The following is a 17,545-nucleotide window of genomic DNA, read 5'->3' on the forward strand; positions in this document are numbered from 1 at the left end:
AGTCCATTATTATTTAATATATATATGAGAGGAATATTTCAATTTCATAATTCTACAATAAAAATAATTCAGTATGCAGACGACTTGTGTATATTAGGATCATTTTGTAATCCATATGATGGTATTCAGAAAATAGAAAATAATTTTTATAAAGTGAAATGTTGGCTGGAGAGAATGAACTTTATCATATCACAGAACAAGTCAGCAGCTGTATGTTTTAATAACAAAAGTGAACATAAATATCCAAATACGTTGACACAAATTGCTGGTATTCCATTTCAAAATAAAATAAAATATTTAGGAATTAATTTTGATAGAAAATTAATGTGGATGGATCATATAAGGTATTTACAAGCTAAAGGTGAAAAAATTTTCAACATGCTTAAAATTTTAGGAAATACTAATTGGGGTGCTCACCCAAGAATAATGCTTTTATTTTACAAAAACTTTTTTAGGCCTAAGCTAGAATACGGATGCAGCATATATGGAAATGCTACAGAAAGAATTCTATCTAAGATAGATAGTTTAGAAAGAAAAGTCTTGAGGAGATCATTGGGTCTCATGAATTCAGCTCCCAATGTAGGAGTTTATTTAGAATCCATAGAAAAACCTTTTAAGTATAGATGCAAATGGATTACAAATAAATTCGTTTTCAAGTGCTGGGAAACACAAGAACATCCAGTAAATAAACTTATGCAAGACCAATGGGTTTTATATCAAGAGAACAAAATAAAGGGACAATATTCAACTTTCCTACAATGTAAAATAGAATTTCAAGATTTATTTTCTACAATAATAACGCATAGCAAACATCCAATTTATGAAATTTCATATGATCAAATACCGGTAAGGAATGTTTCATTAACAAGTTATGCAAATATTCAATTATATTTACAAAATTGGGAGAGTTATAGATTCATATACACAGATGCATCAAAAAATAAAGAAGAAGTAGGATGTGCTTTTATTGACTCTTCAAATGGAAATATTAAAAAGTTTAGACTACCTGGAGAGTGTTCTATTTTCTCGGCAGAAGCATATGGAATATATCGTGCATTGATGTACATTAATAATATTCCAGATAAAAGGATATTAATATTAACAGATGCTAAAAGTGTTTTGTACAGTGTGCAATCTTCATATAAAAAGTTATATAAGGCATCAGCATTGGTACTTTACATAATAAGATTGTATGGTAAGTTAACTACAGAGGGAAGGACAATTCATTTTGCATATATACCAGCACATTCAGGTTTTCATTATAATGAACTGGCAGATAAAAATGCTAAAGAAGCAAGAATTATGGATTACAGAACGAATATATTATTATCATATACAGATATGTTACCAAGAGTTAAAAACAAAATTCAACAAGATTGGGAGATATGGGTCAAACAAAAATTTACATATATGGGTCATTCATATAAAAATGTACTAAATTTAAACAATAAGACTCCGTGGTTTTATACATTTAATATACCCAGAAAGTTTTTAGTTTTAATACTAAGATTGAGATCAGGTCACATACGTTTAAATCACCATTTATATAAAATTAATTTAGTAAATTCACCTATGTGCAAGTGCAATCTAGATCAGGAAGATGCTCATCATGTTATATTTCAATGTCCACTTTATACCACTCAAAGGGAGATGTTATTCAAGAATCTAATAAAGAAAGGAATACCTCTTCCAACTTCTTTATCCTGTTTAATATCGTCACCAGATGTAACAATTGTATTTATCATTTGTAGATTTTTTCATGATATTAATATAGACATATGAAAATTGTAAATATTCAAAATGTGTAACTTGATATAGTCACCAGATATAACAATTGTATTTATTATCAATTTTAAATTTGTATGATAATGATGTAGATAAATTATGTATAAGAAAACTGTATATATTCAAAATTTGTAATTTGTGTAACAGTGTCATGCATGACATATTTTTAGGACACTTGGTGTAGAGCTGGTATAACAGCTAAAACCAATAAAGTATGAATGAATATGAATTAAAAAAAAAAAAAGCATTCATAGTTACCTGAATTTAATGTAATTTTATTTTTGTTATTTAGGGTTGTTATTCTTACACTTTTGGCTAATGAGGATGAGGGATGATATGATGGAATTGATGAAGGGGCACTCAGAAAGGATACCCATACCAGGACCGGGATTCGAACCCGGGAACACAATTTTATTTATTCCGTTTCTAAAAATATATTTATAGTGTGCACAACTAAGGAGTTTGAACGTTTATTTAAATGTACTATCCACACAGACATACAGTGAAGCAGAAACGTTTCGCATTGGGGTGTTGAAAGTTCAATCTCTATAGGTCATTCCATTGTAAAACACGAAGAAACTTACGTAACAATCTACAATATATTGTCACGTGTTGTGTGGCTACGGAGATACTGTGGATAAACGCACACTCGGATTTCACGAGTATTACACAATGGAATCAATCAGAATGACATTTCAGTTGGGGCCGATTTCCATGCCGGAGATAGCACAGTGGGATACGATGCTAGGGTTCTCGAGTTCGAATCCTTGCCTGCGTATGGGTGTTATTTGCCAGTCAAGTTTGTTCGGATTAAATGTATTATCTTATTTGGAAAATTATAAAAACATTAAAACAGCCAATTCATTGTTCGTTGTGCATAAATTTTCCTAGTGACATTTTGATAAAATATTACCGGAAAGTAATAAACAATTAATACTGAAAAATGAGTTAGGAATTTACTAAGTTGCTATTGGTTGGTTTGACGCAAGTCTTGGCTTGTCTCATGCGGGAAAAAGACGCATGCTATGATGGTAACATGTACAGTCACGAACACTGCTGGGTTGTAATGATTCAATTGACTCCAAAGTCGATCGTTACAACACATAAGTGTCCGTGACTGTACAGTCATTAGCAATATGAGACACCTACATTCTGGAATAATGCAAGCCGTTATGTGTTTTGCCTAACTGAACGGCTGTGGTATAAATTGCCATTGAAAACTTGCTATTAAAATCCCTTATCGCCGTCCACATAACGCCTTGAACGTAGCGATTATTTCAGGATCTAGGTGTGCCATTTGTATTGCTGGTGACTGTACAGTGATTGGGGTAACAAAAAGAGTTCGCATTTTGTATAACCTACTTGGACATAATAAGTTCATCAAAAATTGACATCGCAGCTACGTGATAATTGTCTCTTGTGTGGTCATGCGATATCGGTATTTCCATATCGGTTGAATATTATTAATATCGATCAATATATCGATACCTACGATATATAATACCGATATCGACATTTCTAAATATCTTTCAGTCTGCGTTTCAATTTTAACCAGGAGAAACAGAATCGCGTTGTTCTTTAGGTAAGCGAAAATAGGTGTTCCACGTGACAATGAGTGGTGTACTCTGTGGTAGGTGGTTCTCAACGGCGTCTCTTCTCGAGGTACTCCAAACAAATTAAGATTGAATTGTGTTGTCGCATTCGTCACGTACAAGAGCATTGGGACACATAGCTGGTTGTGAGTTGGTAGTAATTTGGAATGTAAATATGAGACATTGCCTCTGATCACAAGGAAAGGAAATAAATAAAACTATGATGAAATTGTATTTTGTTACTGCTTTACAAGACAGTGGTGTTATCAAGGGTTATTATCGGATTTGTAGTAAAATCACAGATCTGTCTGTTCGATTTCCACCACCGGGAAAATAAACCACCTGAAGATGAGAGAAGAGGTTTTTCTCTCAAAACGAAGTGTTAGAATGAGTATAGTTTGAAGCAGTAGACATAGGTTAATGCCCAATTAACATTGCATACTAAAACAACTAGTTTCCTCGCGACAAGCGTTAATTAAAATGCCAAGACTAGACGAAAGAACATTGGGGAGATAGGGGGGAGACATGGGGAGGGGGAGAGGGAGGGGAAACTCGTGTAGATTTATAGGACAGACAGATGCTTAACTTCCATGGTAAGTAATAACTCTTCCAGGGTGCGAAATCATTAAAAACTGGTGGGGGAGAGAAATATCTTAATCTACAACCCCCCCAAAAATATATTCATTAATTACACGATATAATATTTATAATGGTATTAAAATAAAAAATAAATTAGTAAATTAAAAATATATTATTATTATTAATTGCATAGAAATAAATTAATTTGTAATTTTTATATATATCAGATATCATAAAGTAGCAAACGAATTCCTTTACTCACTGGTTAAAGATGGTAAAAAATTGAAGACTAAAATTGGTAAACGCTGTAAGTGCCACAAGAATTCAAACACAGTTTTCCACGTTGAACTGTGAAATATGCCATGCTTTATAATGTGGTAAACGTGAAAAGTGGCTGGTAGCCCTCTAAGTAGTTCAAAGTGCGTTTAAAGAGGTCACTAGTGTGCACGTTCTTACGGGCTGATGTGCGGAACGATGCGATTTCCCAACACTTTCGCTTTTGGCACTTACAACGTTTACCACTTTTAGTCCTCAATTATGAAATAGTTGAAGCGTTTTGGTATGTAGGCGTTTTTATTTAGTTATTGCTTTGTGTTAATATAAATCAATTAGACTTTATAGTTATTATTGTTTTGCATTCTTGTTTTCATGTCCAGATATTATTAGAATGATTAAATCGAGAAGACTTAGGTGGGCAGGACATGTGGCACGAATTGGAGAGGAAAGAAGAGTTGACAGGATTCTTGTTGGGAAACCTGATGGTAAGAGACCTGTAGGAGGGCCAAGACGAAGATGGAGGGACAACGTTGAGATGGACCTAAAGGAAATTGGTAGGGATGGAAAAGAGTATAGATATTGCTCAGGATAGGGACAGATGGAATGTATGTGTTGCTGCAGCCATGAACCTTCGGATAGAGAGTTAGTTAGTTTAAGTATTTTTGTCTTGCATTCGTGTTTCACTTTTATTGTTCGTATTGATATAGATTTGTTAATGATCTCTATGTGTGTGTGTGTGAGAGAGAGCAAGCATTCAACACTCACAACCACACTACTTTCTGTGTTTTCGATATTATTCTTAGTAAAGTATAGCTATTTGAAATTAAAAGTAAATGTTTATCTTTTGCTTGTTATAACAAAAACTCCCCCCCCCGGGGATTTTTTTTTAATGCCAAGATTGTTGGTGGGGGGAAATCCCCCCGTCCCGCCCAGGATTTCGCACCCTGAACTCTCACGTTATCCAATCATAGCAAGCGAACACGTGCCAGTTACGTTACGAAACGTCCAGCTCAAACCCCAGCGTCAGTGTCACATAATTCACACGTCCACACAACCCACAAGCCTTTCTGATCTCTGCATAATAGCACGTGTTAGAAAATAAGCATTCGTAAATGTGTCTGTTTTGAGTTGATTAAAAATTTATGTTTAATGACTAGTCGAAACATAAGGAAGGGGGGGGGCAAATTTCACCCCTAACACATTCTCGTACCCTGTGACCTTATTAAATAAAGTCAGAGATCCAAAAAATGTTACTTACCTTCGTTCGTTAACTATCACTTTACCTCAAAATCAAGCCAAATCCCTTCGGGTCAGCAAGACCAGGTGAAGTTAGGTCAAACCCCGAGGTTTATACATTTCACTAACTTCCCTGGCCGAATCCTGATACCAACATTGCAGTCATTAGGGGGCGAATTTTTGCATGTTCTTTTCATTGGGGAAAATTTGTATGCTTTCACAGGATTCATTCATTTCGCTTGATTGGCTAAGTTTCATAGTGCATATAAATGCATATTGGAGGCTTTAGTGCGTATTTTTTTGCCCTATATTTATAGCAATTAAACGGAGTCCTTTATTTCAAGTGTGTGTATTGCATTTTATTGTCCTTGAGTAGCCTATATCGTTCCAATTTGGTCAAGAACATGCTGTAATGGAAACTAAGAGTTGTTGCAAATACAGTAAAACCTCGTTAATCCGAACCCCGATAAGTAGGACTTCGCTTAATCCGGACAGGCAAGGGGGAAAAAAGAAAGAAAGCAGAATGCAAGGTTTTAAATGTGACTAGAAGCACTGCATTGTCATATTGCTTTACATTTTACTGTACTGTATAGTGTACTTAGGCCTATGCCCTTTAAATACACCATAATAAACGGAGTTTTAATGCATGGTCGTAGGCAGGAAACATTTTCGGGGGAGGGGGTTCACTCATAATTGTTCCGATGGTCGTCACAAGAAATTTGAATAATAACAATAACAATTGTTAATGTAATAATAATATATTTAAATTTCATAAACTAATTAATTCCAAACATATTATTATTATCATTATTATTATTATTGCTGTCCCTATATCCTTGAGAAGACTTTTCTACTTAATCCATCAGAAGTGTGAATATGCAGCACAACTATTTTTATTTATTTATTTCAAGTTTCATGCAGTGTATACTGAAATGCACAGTTATTATATTTTGTTATTAAATTTTAGGTACCTGAATAAGAATCTTTAAAAGTAAGAGATAAATTTTAGTGATACAGTTTATGTTGTTTGACCATTCACATAAAACTTAATTTTTGGAATTTGTAAAACTGTGAAACAGTTATTCTTTGGATTAAATGGTAAAACATAACGTGGTGCCTGCCTGCATCGTAACCTCAATTTCTCGATCTAAAGCAATTTTTCTTCTGTTAGAATACTAACTAACTGGACTTTATTTCCGTTATTAACAATAAAACTAACAAACGTTTTGCTATTTTGTAACTTGCAATAAACGATGTCAATTCGGGGAGGGGTTACTATAGACCACTTCGATCTCACTTTCCGACGCTCATATTGTTCATAGACTTACCAAACAGCATTATATACAACCACTACGCAATATACATGCATGTGTTTTATAGGACCGCATATACACTAACTGTATAACAAACCACTGGGAGAAGAATGAAGGTGGATATCCTAGGTTTGAACTCTTATAAAGGGGGAATTTAAAAGATGGAACGGGAATTTGGGACAATCACAAGGGAATTTTCAGTCTGATCCAGGAACAGCACTGGAAAGACAGAAGAAGTGAAAATGAAGGGGTCGCGGCTGGGCTGCGATTCTGAGAATTAAATCAGTTTCGCTCAAATTTCAGAATCAAAATGTTTGAAAATTCTAGGTCGATCATTTCAGGATTATCTCCCTGTTGTATTTTTGTGAAATAACTGACGGAAAGCAGCATTCAATTTTTTTTCAGAAATGAACTTCTGAGCAAGAAAAATATGTAAGAAATTATCGAAGGGTCATAATTAGACATTTGATGACTGATGCCATGTCAGTCTGTCATTCGCGACCAATATTGGTCAAGTGCAACATTTGATGAATTTTTGACTGGCGATTTTATGGGTGAAGTGAAAAGTGCCATTTTTTGGACATATCTCCGTATATGGCAACACTAGCAGGTCGAAATATTGTCAACAGTCGCATGCAGCATGTGTCTATACATTTACGTGAAAAATCGTAAATCCAGATTTTGTGCCGAAATAGGACTCTTGAGAGAATCCTAGACTGCCCCTGGTTACATTGAATTCTATTCGCTCACTTTCGCCGCTACTGTGCCTGTTTTTTTTTTTTTTAATTGATTCAGCATGGCGTATTCATTGGAGCAGTGCCTGTGCATTGCTGAAGAGTATTTTACTACTCATTCTTACACTCATGTGCAAGAGGTTTTCCAATGAAAATGCCCTGCTTCTGCTGTACCTCACAAAGCAACTGTTTTACAACCAGTCAAACACCAACAAATGATCCCCTCAAATTTTTCAAGAGTTGGTATTTATTGTTGAAAATCAGTTCTCAGATGTTTTCAGCAAATTAACAATGTTTTTTTTTTAAAATAATGTAATTGTTTTTATGTAGATAAATGCTAACATAAATTTATGAACCCAGTGATAGCCTACAGGATTAGTTTAGTGCAGAAATTCCGGTGAAAATATATCTTAACGATTTCTGATATAGATTTTCAAAGTTTGCATTGCGAAACTTTTGAAACATACTGTAGTATGCACAATTGCTACCAGATTTTCAGAGATGACGCCTAGCTTTGAGGTACATTTTTCGAGCACTGGGAATATCTATAAACTTAAACGAGAAAAGTGTATCCTGCTACACGATAAACGTCCATTCCAACATTACACAACGTAATAATCAGTGTTTAAACACAGTCAAATGTTCTAGTTCAAAATATCGGCTAATCTGTCAGACTGATAGGCGACTTGTTGTTTGTTTCTTTGACTAGTTATTTTAGCCCCGTTCTAAGCACAGACACGATAACCAGTGGCGTAGCGTTATAGTACGCCCGTACGCCTGGCGTTCCCAGATTTAAAATTTCAAAAAATCTTAAATGCTGTGATTATAAAGTAAAACGTGACTGATTTCATAAATGTTTGACCTTTATGGCATTATAATAGCTATTTTTCGCGATCCGCTTGCAACGCTCCACTCTCAACACTCGTTCTAGAGTCGTTTTCACGTTCAGAAGACACAATGGGCTCTTATGGGCAATGCTTTTCTTATGGGAAATACGAGCGCGCTGTTGTCAAATTTCTGGATTTACAAATTTAGCGTATGTAAAATCGGTACCTGCAGTTTTGCAGGAAATTTTGTAGAGAATACGATGGTGAACACAAAAAACTGGTAACTTGCTTACATAATTTTAGATAAATTAAAAACGCAAATTTTCTGTGAAAACACAATTTTTACATTGTTTTCATTCCTAACGTTGAAACATGCCGTAAAATTGAAGCTTTCATTATGAAAAAAATTGACACTGTTTTTTAATTGTCATAGGTGACGGTGGTAATCAGAATTTATCAATACTTTAAATCATATTTGCATTAAAAAATATTCAAATAAAGTATGTGGAGAATTTTTATATTCGTGCAGTAGAAAATGTCGTCGCTGGCCATTTTTTGCTCTGTAATTCCAAGTAAAAACTTCTAGCGACAAAGTTGTGGAGAAAATAATGAAATTATTTTTTATAACCACTCAAAGGTTCCCAGAAATATTACTTCCATGCATTTGGAGTTTCTTTTTAACCCGAACCGCGCGCGAAGTAAGGAGACGTTGTCTGGCCATCTTGAGCCGACTCACCGCAGCATTCCGGCTAATCACCACCAAGTTTTCCAGTTATTTTATTTCCATTCAGTAAAAATATGAACTTCCTGCTGTTTGTTATAATAGAATTGAAATTACTTAAATTTAATAATTGACAATTATTTCCAATGCTGCTGTTGTGAGCAACATTAGTGCTGTCGCAAATACACATTGTTTTCGTTTACATTACTGTCGACATTAATACTGAAATGAAGATCACCTTTCAGTTTCCAACGTACACATAAATTCATAGACACCATATTAACCTTTGAAAGGCTTTCCAACACGTGACAAAATATGGAGCTTCAAGATAGAAATATGACATGCCTTGCTTGAGTCATTCACGTCTTATCAGTTCACGTGGGCCATAACTCATTTGTTTGTTTGGGTTGCAACTTAATCTAACCCGTGTGCCAGTTTCCCCTTACTTGAGTGAGAGATCTACTTTGGTCTGTTTAGACTTTTTCCCTCTCCCGAAAAAGTGTTTTCAGTTGTGTGAGCTCTCAGTGATTTTTACTTTTTTAAGTGATTTCTGAAGTGTCATATTCGTGCATTACACTCGCGTGTGTAGTGATCGCAATGGATCATAGTAAAAATAATAACTGTAACGTTCGCAGTATAATATTAATATTAATAATTACATATAATTATCATTATATATACAAAATATGTAACACCTTCATTGTGAAGGAAGGTCATCATTTCCCGGCGACATGAGCTAGCGCTGTATTGGCAACACTGTGCGGTTTCTCCATAAGCGCCGTTGTGTCTTCTGAACGTAGCCTTTCCCGGCCGAACGCCGAGCAGGTTCGGTGTACAGGACTCCTATATTCCTTGCTGCCTTTATGGAGGGAAAGCTTCCATTTCTACAGCACGCGCGTAAATCAGTGTTGCCACAATCTGTAAGCACAATTTCCCTTTCCAAGGGGTAAAATTTCCCTTTTTCGCCCATTTTTTCCCTTCATCTAAAGAATTATTATTATTATTATTAATAATAATAATTAAATACTATCGTTGACCCATGTTCGTATGTATGTATAAAATGTTAATCAATTTAACTTTTAAATGATAGGACGCCAGGGGTACCGGGTTCGAATCCCGGCCTGGGCATGGCTGTTTGTGAGTGTCCATTCATAAATTTAATCATATCATTACTCATCCCCATCTTTGCAATTAGTCAAAAGTGGCAGAAAAGCGGAGTAAAATAAACCATATCAATAAACAATAAAATCAATAACTTTTAAATGTTTTTTTTGGAAGATTTAGATTTTATTTCTAAACCAAGCTAAATTTTTTGTTTTGAGATGAAAGCTAAAACTATGTTATAGTTGGCAACTGAAGATTTTCATCAGTAAAAAGCAAAACACACAAACAGAGATTGGATTTAGGGAGGCCAATGCCCCTTGTCTTCATCACACCATCAGAAGAAAATTAAAAATATTCTACACAAAATGCTGTTCTAGTAAGGCGCACATATGAAGAGTTTCTGTGGAAAATCACATTTTTGCCTCCCCATAAAAATGTTAAGTTCGGCGCATGGATATACGCGTTTTATTAAAAAAAAGATATATAGTACATACCTCAGCAAATGTTCTATTCTGGTAAATTTCACATATTAGGTGGAAACTTCTAAAACACTGCAAGTTTTTTATTAAAATTTAATCCATTGTTGGTCACTTCTTGCCACTCTGCACGGAATTTTTTAACTTGTTTCTGCGGTGTTTTTTCGTCTTCCGATAATTCTCCACGACGTTTTCTAATATATTCTGGACTTGCAGATAGTCTCCTTTGCTTCCCTTGTTCTCGCGTCGTCCAAGACGGGCACAGCCTTCCAGCAAACACTCGTACACGACGAATAACCCACCCAGTGTCCAATGAAGGTTTGCGACAAAGATAACTTTATGGTGTGCACGTGTAGTGTTTGAGTCAAAATTCAGAGAACCTGGGAAAGCTTAAATAAACAATACCCTCGGACTCCCACTCCCATAAGGGTGAATGGCCAAAGACCTCCGGCCCCAAACGGTAGACAGATGTGGGTCAACCCAAATTCCACCCTTCCTCTCAGAACAAAGTATACTACAATATAAAATAAAAAAAATCTCATTTTCAAAACTGGAATCTGTTATAATGTTTAATATAATTAATGTTTACTCTGTCTTAAAATTTCCCTGAAAATTCGCTATTTTTCATCGAATTTCCCTTTTCCCTTTTCACTTAAAATTAGCTCCAAATTTCCCTTCAAAAAGGGAAATTTCCCTTCATGTGGCAACACTGGCGTAAATGGGCTCTCTTACGCCGGCGTACGAGAGGTCTACCGTGATTGGTTCATGTGACCCTTCCTGCCTTCTGAAGCAGACGGCAGCGGTAGAATTCCTACCCTGTTCTTCGCTCTTCGCGCTCATGCAAATCGTGCTGTGTGATGCTACAATACGCAATATTGACTGACATAACTTTACCAATCTCAAATATACTGCTTCTTAATGGCCACTGCATTATATGATTTATCGCACGAACAGCGATGTGCATTAGAAACTAAAAGATCAACACAGTTTTTGTGAAGTTTTTGTGAAGTAAGTTGGTGAAGTCCTCGTGGTAAATAGAAATTCAGCCTGTTGCTGCTCTACCACTTAACCCGCAAAACTATTAATTTTTTTATTGTATTTTTTCGTTATTATCTAACTGCTTAATATTGTGTCAATGGAAATGTTTAGCATTCATTTGAAAACTCTTAACATCGAATGGTCTCTGGAGAAAATTATTTTAAAATGTTTATCAGCATTCTCAAGATGTAATAAACAGTGGTCTGAATTACTAATCGGCACTGTTACGTCAGTAGTGTGTATGATATTTGGATCATCCACTCTGCTTTGCACAGTGCGCCAAGACGACAGAGGTCCCTGGTTCGAATCCCAGCGTGAGCACGGGTGTTCTTTGTCAGTGTCCCTTCATCAATATCATCACTCATATTCATATTCGCGATTAACCAAAAGTGGTAGAAAAGCGAAGTAAAATAAACCAAATCAATGAGTAGTTGGATCAACCACAACAATGACGTCTGCTGTTGTTCAAAGGCGCTTGTGATTCAGGTAGGTTTTCTAATGACTTGCGTCATGCAGAAAGGTATAAAACACCAGAGTACAAAACATTTGTGGCATAGTGAGGCATCTAATTGTCTAGCTAAAACATGCATGGATGATGTTTTATTGAAACCCCAGCTGACTTCAGGCAAATAAACAATACCTGTGGCGACTAATACCATAAGTACGTTATTAAGCAAGAAAGAGCCGACCCTTCCTTCGGACTTGGCGTTCCCACCCGAAATGTCCATGCTACGCCACTGACGATAACCTGTACTGGACGTGTAGTTGGATCCGAACCACTATGTGCCTCGACCGGGTATCGAACCTGGAACACCTTCATTACAAGGCGACTACGTTACTATCGGGCAGACAGGCTAATTGGGACTGGACCTATAAAGTGGCATCTGAACTTCCATGTGCTTCCACCGGGTATCGAACCGAGACACTCTTGATTACACTACGACAGCGGTGCGGCGACAGAGAGCTTGCATCGAAACACAACGTCCACAAATCGAACTTGCGTCACTTCTGACCACGTTATATCAATTTGTCCTGTCTACAGATACTCACGATATATCTCGAAAGACTAAAAAAAATGTAGGGTGCAAAGACTGCTTTCCGAACGTCAGACTTACTTGGCTTTCTTATAGATGTCCAGACCCATGTTGACTGTACGAACGTTATAGCACCACTGGTAGGTCGCGAGATTGTGATCGGATGTATATCTCGTGTTCTTCGTTCCCTAGCCACATGCCCTTGCCTTGGGCTAAGTGCGGGGATCCACGAAGATCTGTCGTTCAACTCAACGCACACTGGCAGGAATAGATTTTCGCGCATGCCTCCCAATGACGAAGATGGGTCATCCACGAGGAAAACCAATGCCGTTTCTTTTACCGGAATATCTCTTTCGCCCTTCACGCCGGAACTGTTGTAGATTACGTGGAACTGACTGTCGGGGGATTCACTAGTTTCCTTTCAGTCCTTACGTGCACAGGTGGACTGATTTGCAACTTACGGCAGTGGCAGGGTATCAACTTTCTCTCGCGGAGAGGAGGTAGGATATATTCAGTAGCGTACGCAGGATTTCATCAAGGGGGGTGTTATTTCTAAAACTTTTTTCCAAATTCACATTATCATTGTTTTATTATACTTTAATTAAATAATAATAATCACAATTAATTAATAATACTTATAATTAATTAATTAGCTGAATTAATACTAATAATACTACAAATACCACTACTGCTACTATTAAGTAGTAGAGATCTACATAAATATAGTATTTATGAAAACAATAGAACGAAATTACTTTCTAGTCATTCGATTTTTATCAAATCCTGGGAGCATTGTTTTGTTTCTTTGTTACGAAATAATTGTCTAGTGAGACATTTCAAGGGTGAAGAAGATCTATAAATACAAGAAAATATATTAAAATAAATTGAAATAATCAAACTATGGAACTCATCCAAGGAGCTGCGGTGATCTGGTCGATAGAGCGTCTGACAAGTGACAATCACGCGGGAGATTCGGATTCGATTCCCGAAATTGGTTGGAATTTTTCCGGATTTTTCCCCGCATAAATGTCCCCGATAATTCACATCTGGATTATCTCGCTTTTCTTACCAACAAAACATTTTACAATAGTTAAGCTTATTGTCGTTTTAATAATTGTCTAGCCAACAAGGTGAGACATTTTAAAGAGAGACATTCAAACGAGCTGTGGTAAACAATATAATGGGAAGGCGGACTGGTGACTGTATTCTTGTCCGCCTAGCCTTTGTCTATACATTAGCCTCTTACAACGTACCAATAACTTTATTTAGTTAATTCTCATTGTTCACACAAAAAAATAGATGTTCGTTGAACACTGGCGTACGTAGTGGGATGACCGATGGTGTTCCAGCCCCTACCAAAATTTTGATAAAATCAGAATTTTCAAATAAAATTCCGTTAAGAACTTTAAAAAATCAAAATATGTAAATGCGAAACCCCTTTTAAAGTGAATCCCGATTACCATTTTTGTCTTTGAATACAATTTTAATAGACTGAAAAACTCCAAAAATACGAAATATTTTATTATGCATCCTGCCCTCCAAATCGAAGCCATTTGCTATCCACATTTAGTATTCCAGACCCTCCCGAAAAAAAATCCTGCGTACGCCAGTGTGTTGAACATTGTTGCAACTGAGATACAAAACAACTGTTTTCTCTTTTAAATCATAGTTACCCTAACCTAACCTCATAAACTCGTGGGTATTTTCAAGGCATCACTGAAAGACGCGTGTGTTTGGAATGCTGTGCTTCTCTCCATGCTGCATGGAAATAAAAATTCAAATTATTATTATATTATTATTATTAGTAGTAGTAGTAGTAGAAGTAGTAATAGTAATATTATTGTCCCAGATCTTTGACTGTGAAAAATTGGCCATTTAATTTTTTTCCACAGCATTTTTCATAATATTTCACAAGCTCAAGGGGGGGGTTTAAACCCCGTAACCCCCCCCCTTGCGTACGCCACTGGATATATTACCCTTGTATCGGGGTTGTGAAGGGTCCAGAAACCCAGAGGCGCAACCACGAATTTTTGACTGGGGGGCAAGTACCAGGATAAACGTACCAATAATAATAATAATAGTCTAATAATAATAATTTTAATAATAATAATGTTAATAAAAAGTTAATAATAATGTTACTAATAGTGTTATTATAATATTATTAATATTGTTATTGTTATTATTGATTTGATTTATTTTACTTCGCTTCTTGTGCCACTTTTGGCTAATTTGCGAAGATGGGGATGAGTGATGGCATGATGAAAATGATGAATGGATTGGATACTCACAAACATCCATGCAGAAGCCGGGATTCGAACCCAAGACCAACATTATTATTACTATTACTAGTGGTAGTACCAAAGACGTTATTATCCTCGTAAATTATGCAAAATGGGGGGTAGAAGTTTGTGCTAAAGCATTTGTGTTTGAAGAAACGATTTAATTTTTTTTTAACACGTTCAATTTCACATTAATAACGGAAACAAGGACATAAACTATTTTTGAAAGACAGGAAATGCTTGATAAATGCATTCCAAATATAATTCTTTTTACATTAACATAACTTTCATGCACGATATATGTTTCACATACATGCAACTTGGAGTGACGTGGACACTAAATTGTGTACGTATTCAAAGTTTCTTTAATAAATATTATATACAGCATATATTATTTAAATACATTACACAACCAATGTCCAGTGACAGCTGTAGCCATCTGGAGAGAGATACTTACGAAGTGTGTCTTCACTGTGACCTCAAACACAGCTGTTCCAACTAGGAACGTCTCTGAACTTTCAGCTTTGAGTTGAAAACCGAAAGAAACAAAAACTTCATTTCGAAGTACAATAATAAACTATCGATGTATTGGATACAAAATAAACTTCTGAATTTATTAATTATATGGCATTGTTATATTCCTTCTATTACTTAGTGATGGATTTGGTGTCGGAAAATGACAGTCGTTGTACAGGACATGTTTTAAATATGAATATTCTCTTCACAAACGTGTGTAACTAAAAACGTAATGACATTCTTATAGTGGAGTGTAACGTATTGTATAGGTGCAAAGTTTTCATCAACTTATACTATTTTTATGTATATTTGTGGTGTTGGTGAATGTAGATTATTGGCATTTAATGACATGCATACAATGTAGAAGAACAGAAACCAGACGAACTATTTAATTTTACAACTCAAATCAGATTTCCTTTTCAGACTGAGAAAGTTCGTGATTACAATGTCTTATTGTGAGCAAAAAGTGTTTTTAATGTAATCTAAAAGTAATTAGAAGGTGTTCAAAACGTGCTTTACAAACGGAAAGTGTTCTAAAAGCGATCAAAAATAGTTTCTTGGGAACACTTTTGGAACACATTTGAATTTAGAACGCTTTTAGAATATTTTCTAAAAGCGTACACTTTTGTGTGTACTAAAAGTGATCAAATGTAGTTTCTAGAAAATGTACAAAAATAGTATTTATTGAGCGTAATGAGTTCACTTTTTTCAGATAGGAAAAATGTTCACTAAACTGTCACGAAGAAATTATGTGTTGGTGTATTTAATTTTAACGTATATATACGCGTGTATTCCGTTGATCCTGATCTTGCTTGCACCAACACCAGTTTAGTAGCCCTGTGGCCGAGTGGTTAGTTCAGCGGAAGTGCCCGCCCGAGCAACATCGCCGTGCCTCTGCTCGTGAACCGGTGAGTCATCGGGACTCTGGCGTGCTAGACGACGCGAAACGCGTAAATTTTCAAGTTACGTAAAGTTGTTGAATTGAAGGAAAAATGGAAATTCGTCGCGTAAATACGCTAAAGTTATGGTTTTCAAGTGTGAAGAAGTGCCCATCATCGCTGATGCTTCATCGTTGGATACGGGATACTCTTGCATTGACTGAAGACCAGGTATTAAGTATTGAACTGGACCAATACCGTAAGTGTGTATATATTAAGTTAGTGACGCGTCTATTAGGCGAACAGTTAATTAATAAATTTGAAGGGAAGTTAGTGTATTGTGATGAGGATGATGAACATGAAATTTAGTGTTGCCCACGAGACGAGACTTTGGTCTGTCCCGTCCCGTCTCGTGAAAATGCTGTCTCGTCTCGTGTCTCGTCTCGAAAATATTCGTTTGTCCCGTCTCGTGTCCCGTCTCGAAGGGTTCTGTCTCGTCTCGTCCCGTCTCGTTTTGTCCCGTCTCGTCTCGTAAAATTGATCCGGGATATCATGCCAACAAAAGTCAAAAGTAGCAGAAACCCGAAATATTCTTCCGGAAAGTGGGATAAAGCTCCAAATGTTTTACCCATTGCGTGGTGAGAATAAATAAGGTTCGTTAATCATGAGGACATTAATATTAAAAATGCGGTTTGTTGGTTACTGATTGCTAGGTACCTTATGAAATCTACCTTGTGGTTTTTCTCGCTTCATACAACTGTCTATCCATCGTACATTTATACCAAGTTTTTTAGAACCTGTCCCGTTTCCCGCGCTAGCGATCGCTCGACAGTTTTGGTGCCAATGAGAAACGAGAAAAAAGTCGTCTGCTGGGCAGCGAGGAGCGAATGGAAGCCAGAAGAGAGGAGCTTACGTAGACGTTGTTGCCACGTTGCGTATTTTAATTTGCTGCCTGCGTTTGGCTTTCTCCAGCACGGAGTTCAGGCGGTCTTCAGCAGCAACACCGCTTGGTTTATGCTAGAAAAGCCAGCGATCAGCTACCGCGGGAAGCCGGACAGGTTGTAACAAACACGGTATAAGTGAGTGCTCTTTTTCATTACTGCTATACCTTTTGGAAGTCTTGAAATGTTTTCCAATAGACCTTCTTTCTTCCTGAA

At 36.2% G+C, this 17,545-nt stretch overlaps 1 protein-coding gene across 1 annotated transcript in view; it reads right to left on the minus strand.

Annotated features, from left to right (window-relative positions):
- LOC146003687 (sialin-like) overlaps window positions 1-12,900 on the minus strand; it is an 89,892-nt gene extending 76,992 nt beyond the window's left edge. The window contains exon 1 of the mRNA XM_083142051.1: window positions 12,797-12,900. Coding sequence (XP_082998177.1) covers window positions 12,797-12,825 — 29 coding nt within the window. The 5' untranslated portion in view covers window positions 12,826-12,900. The remainder of the gene's footprint in view (window positions 1-12,796) is intronic.
- Window positions 12,901-17,545: the final 4,645 nt, after the last annotated feature.

This window comes from Lepisma saccharinum, chromosome 20 (assembly GCF_977018435.1).
Source record: "Lepisma saccharinum chromosome 20, izLepSacc3.1, whole genome shotgun sequence".
NCBI lineage: Eukaryota > Metazoa > Arthropoda > Insecta > Zygentoma > Lepismatidae > Lepisma > Lepisma saccharinum.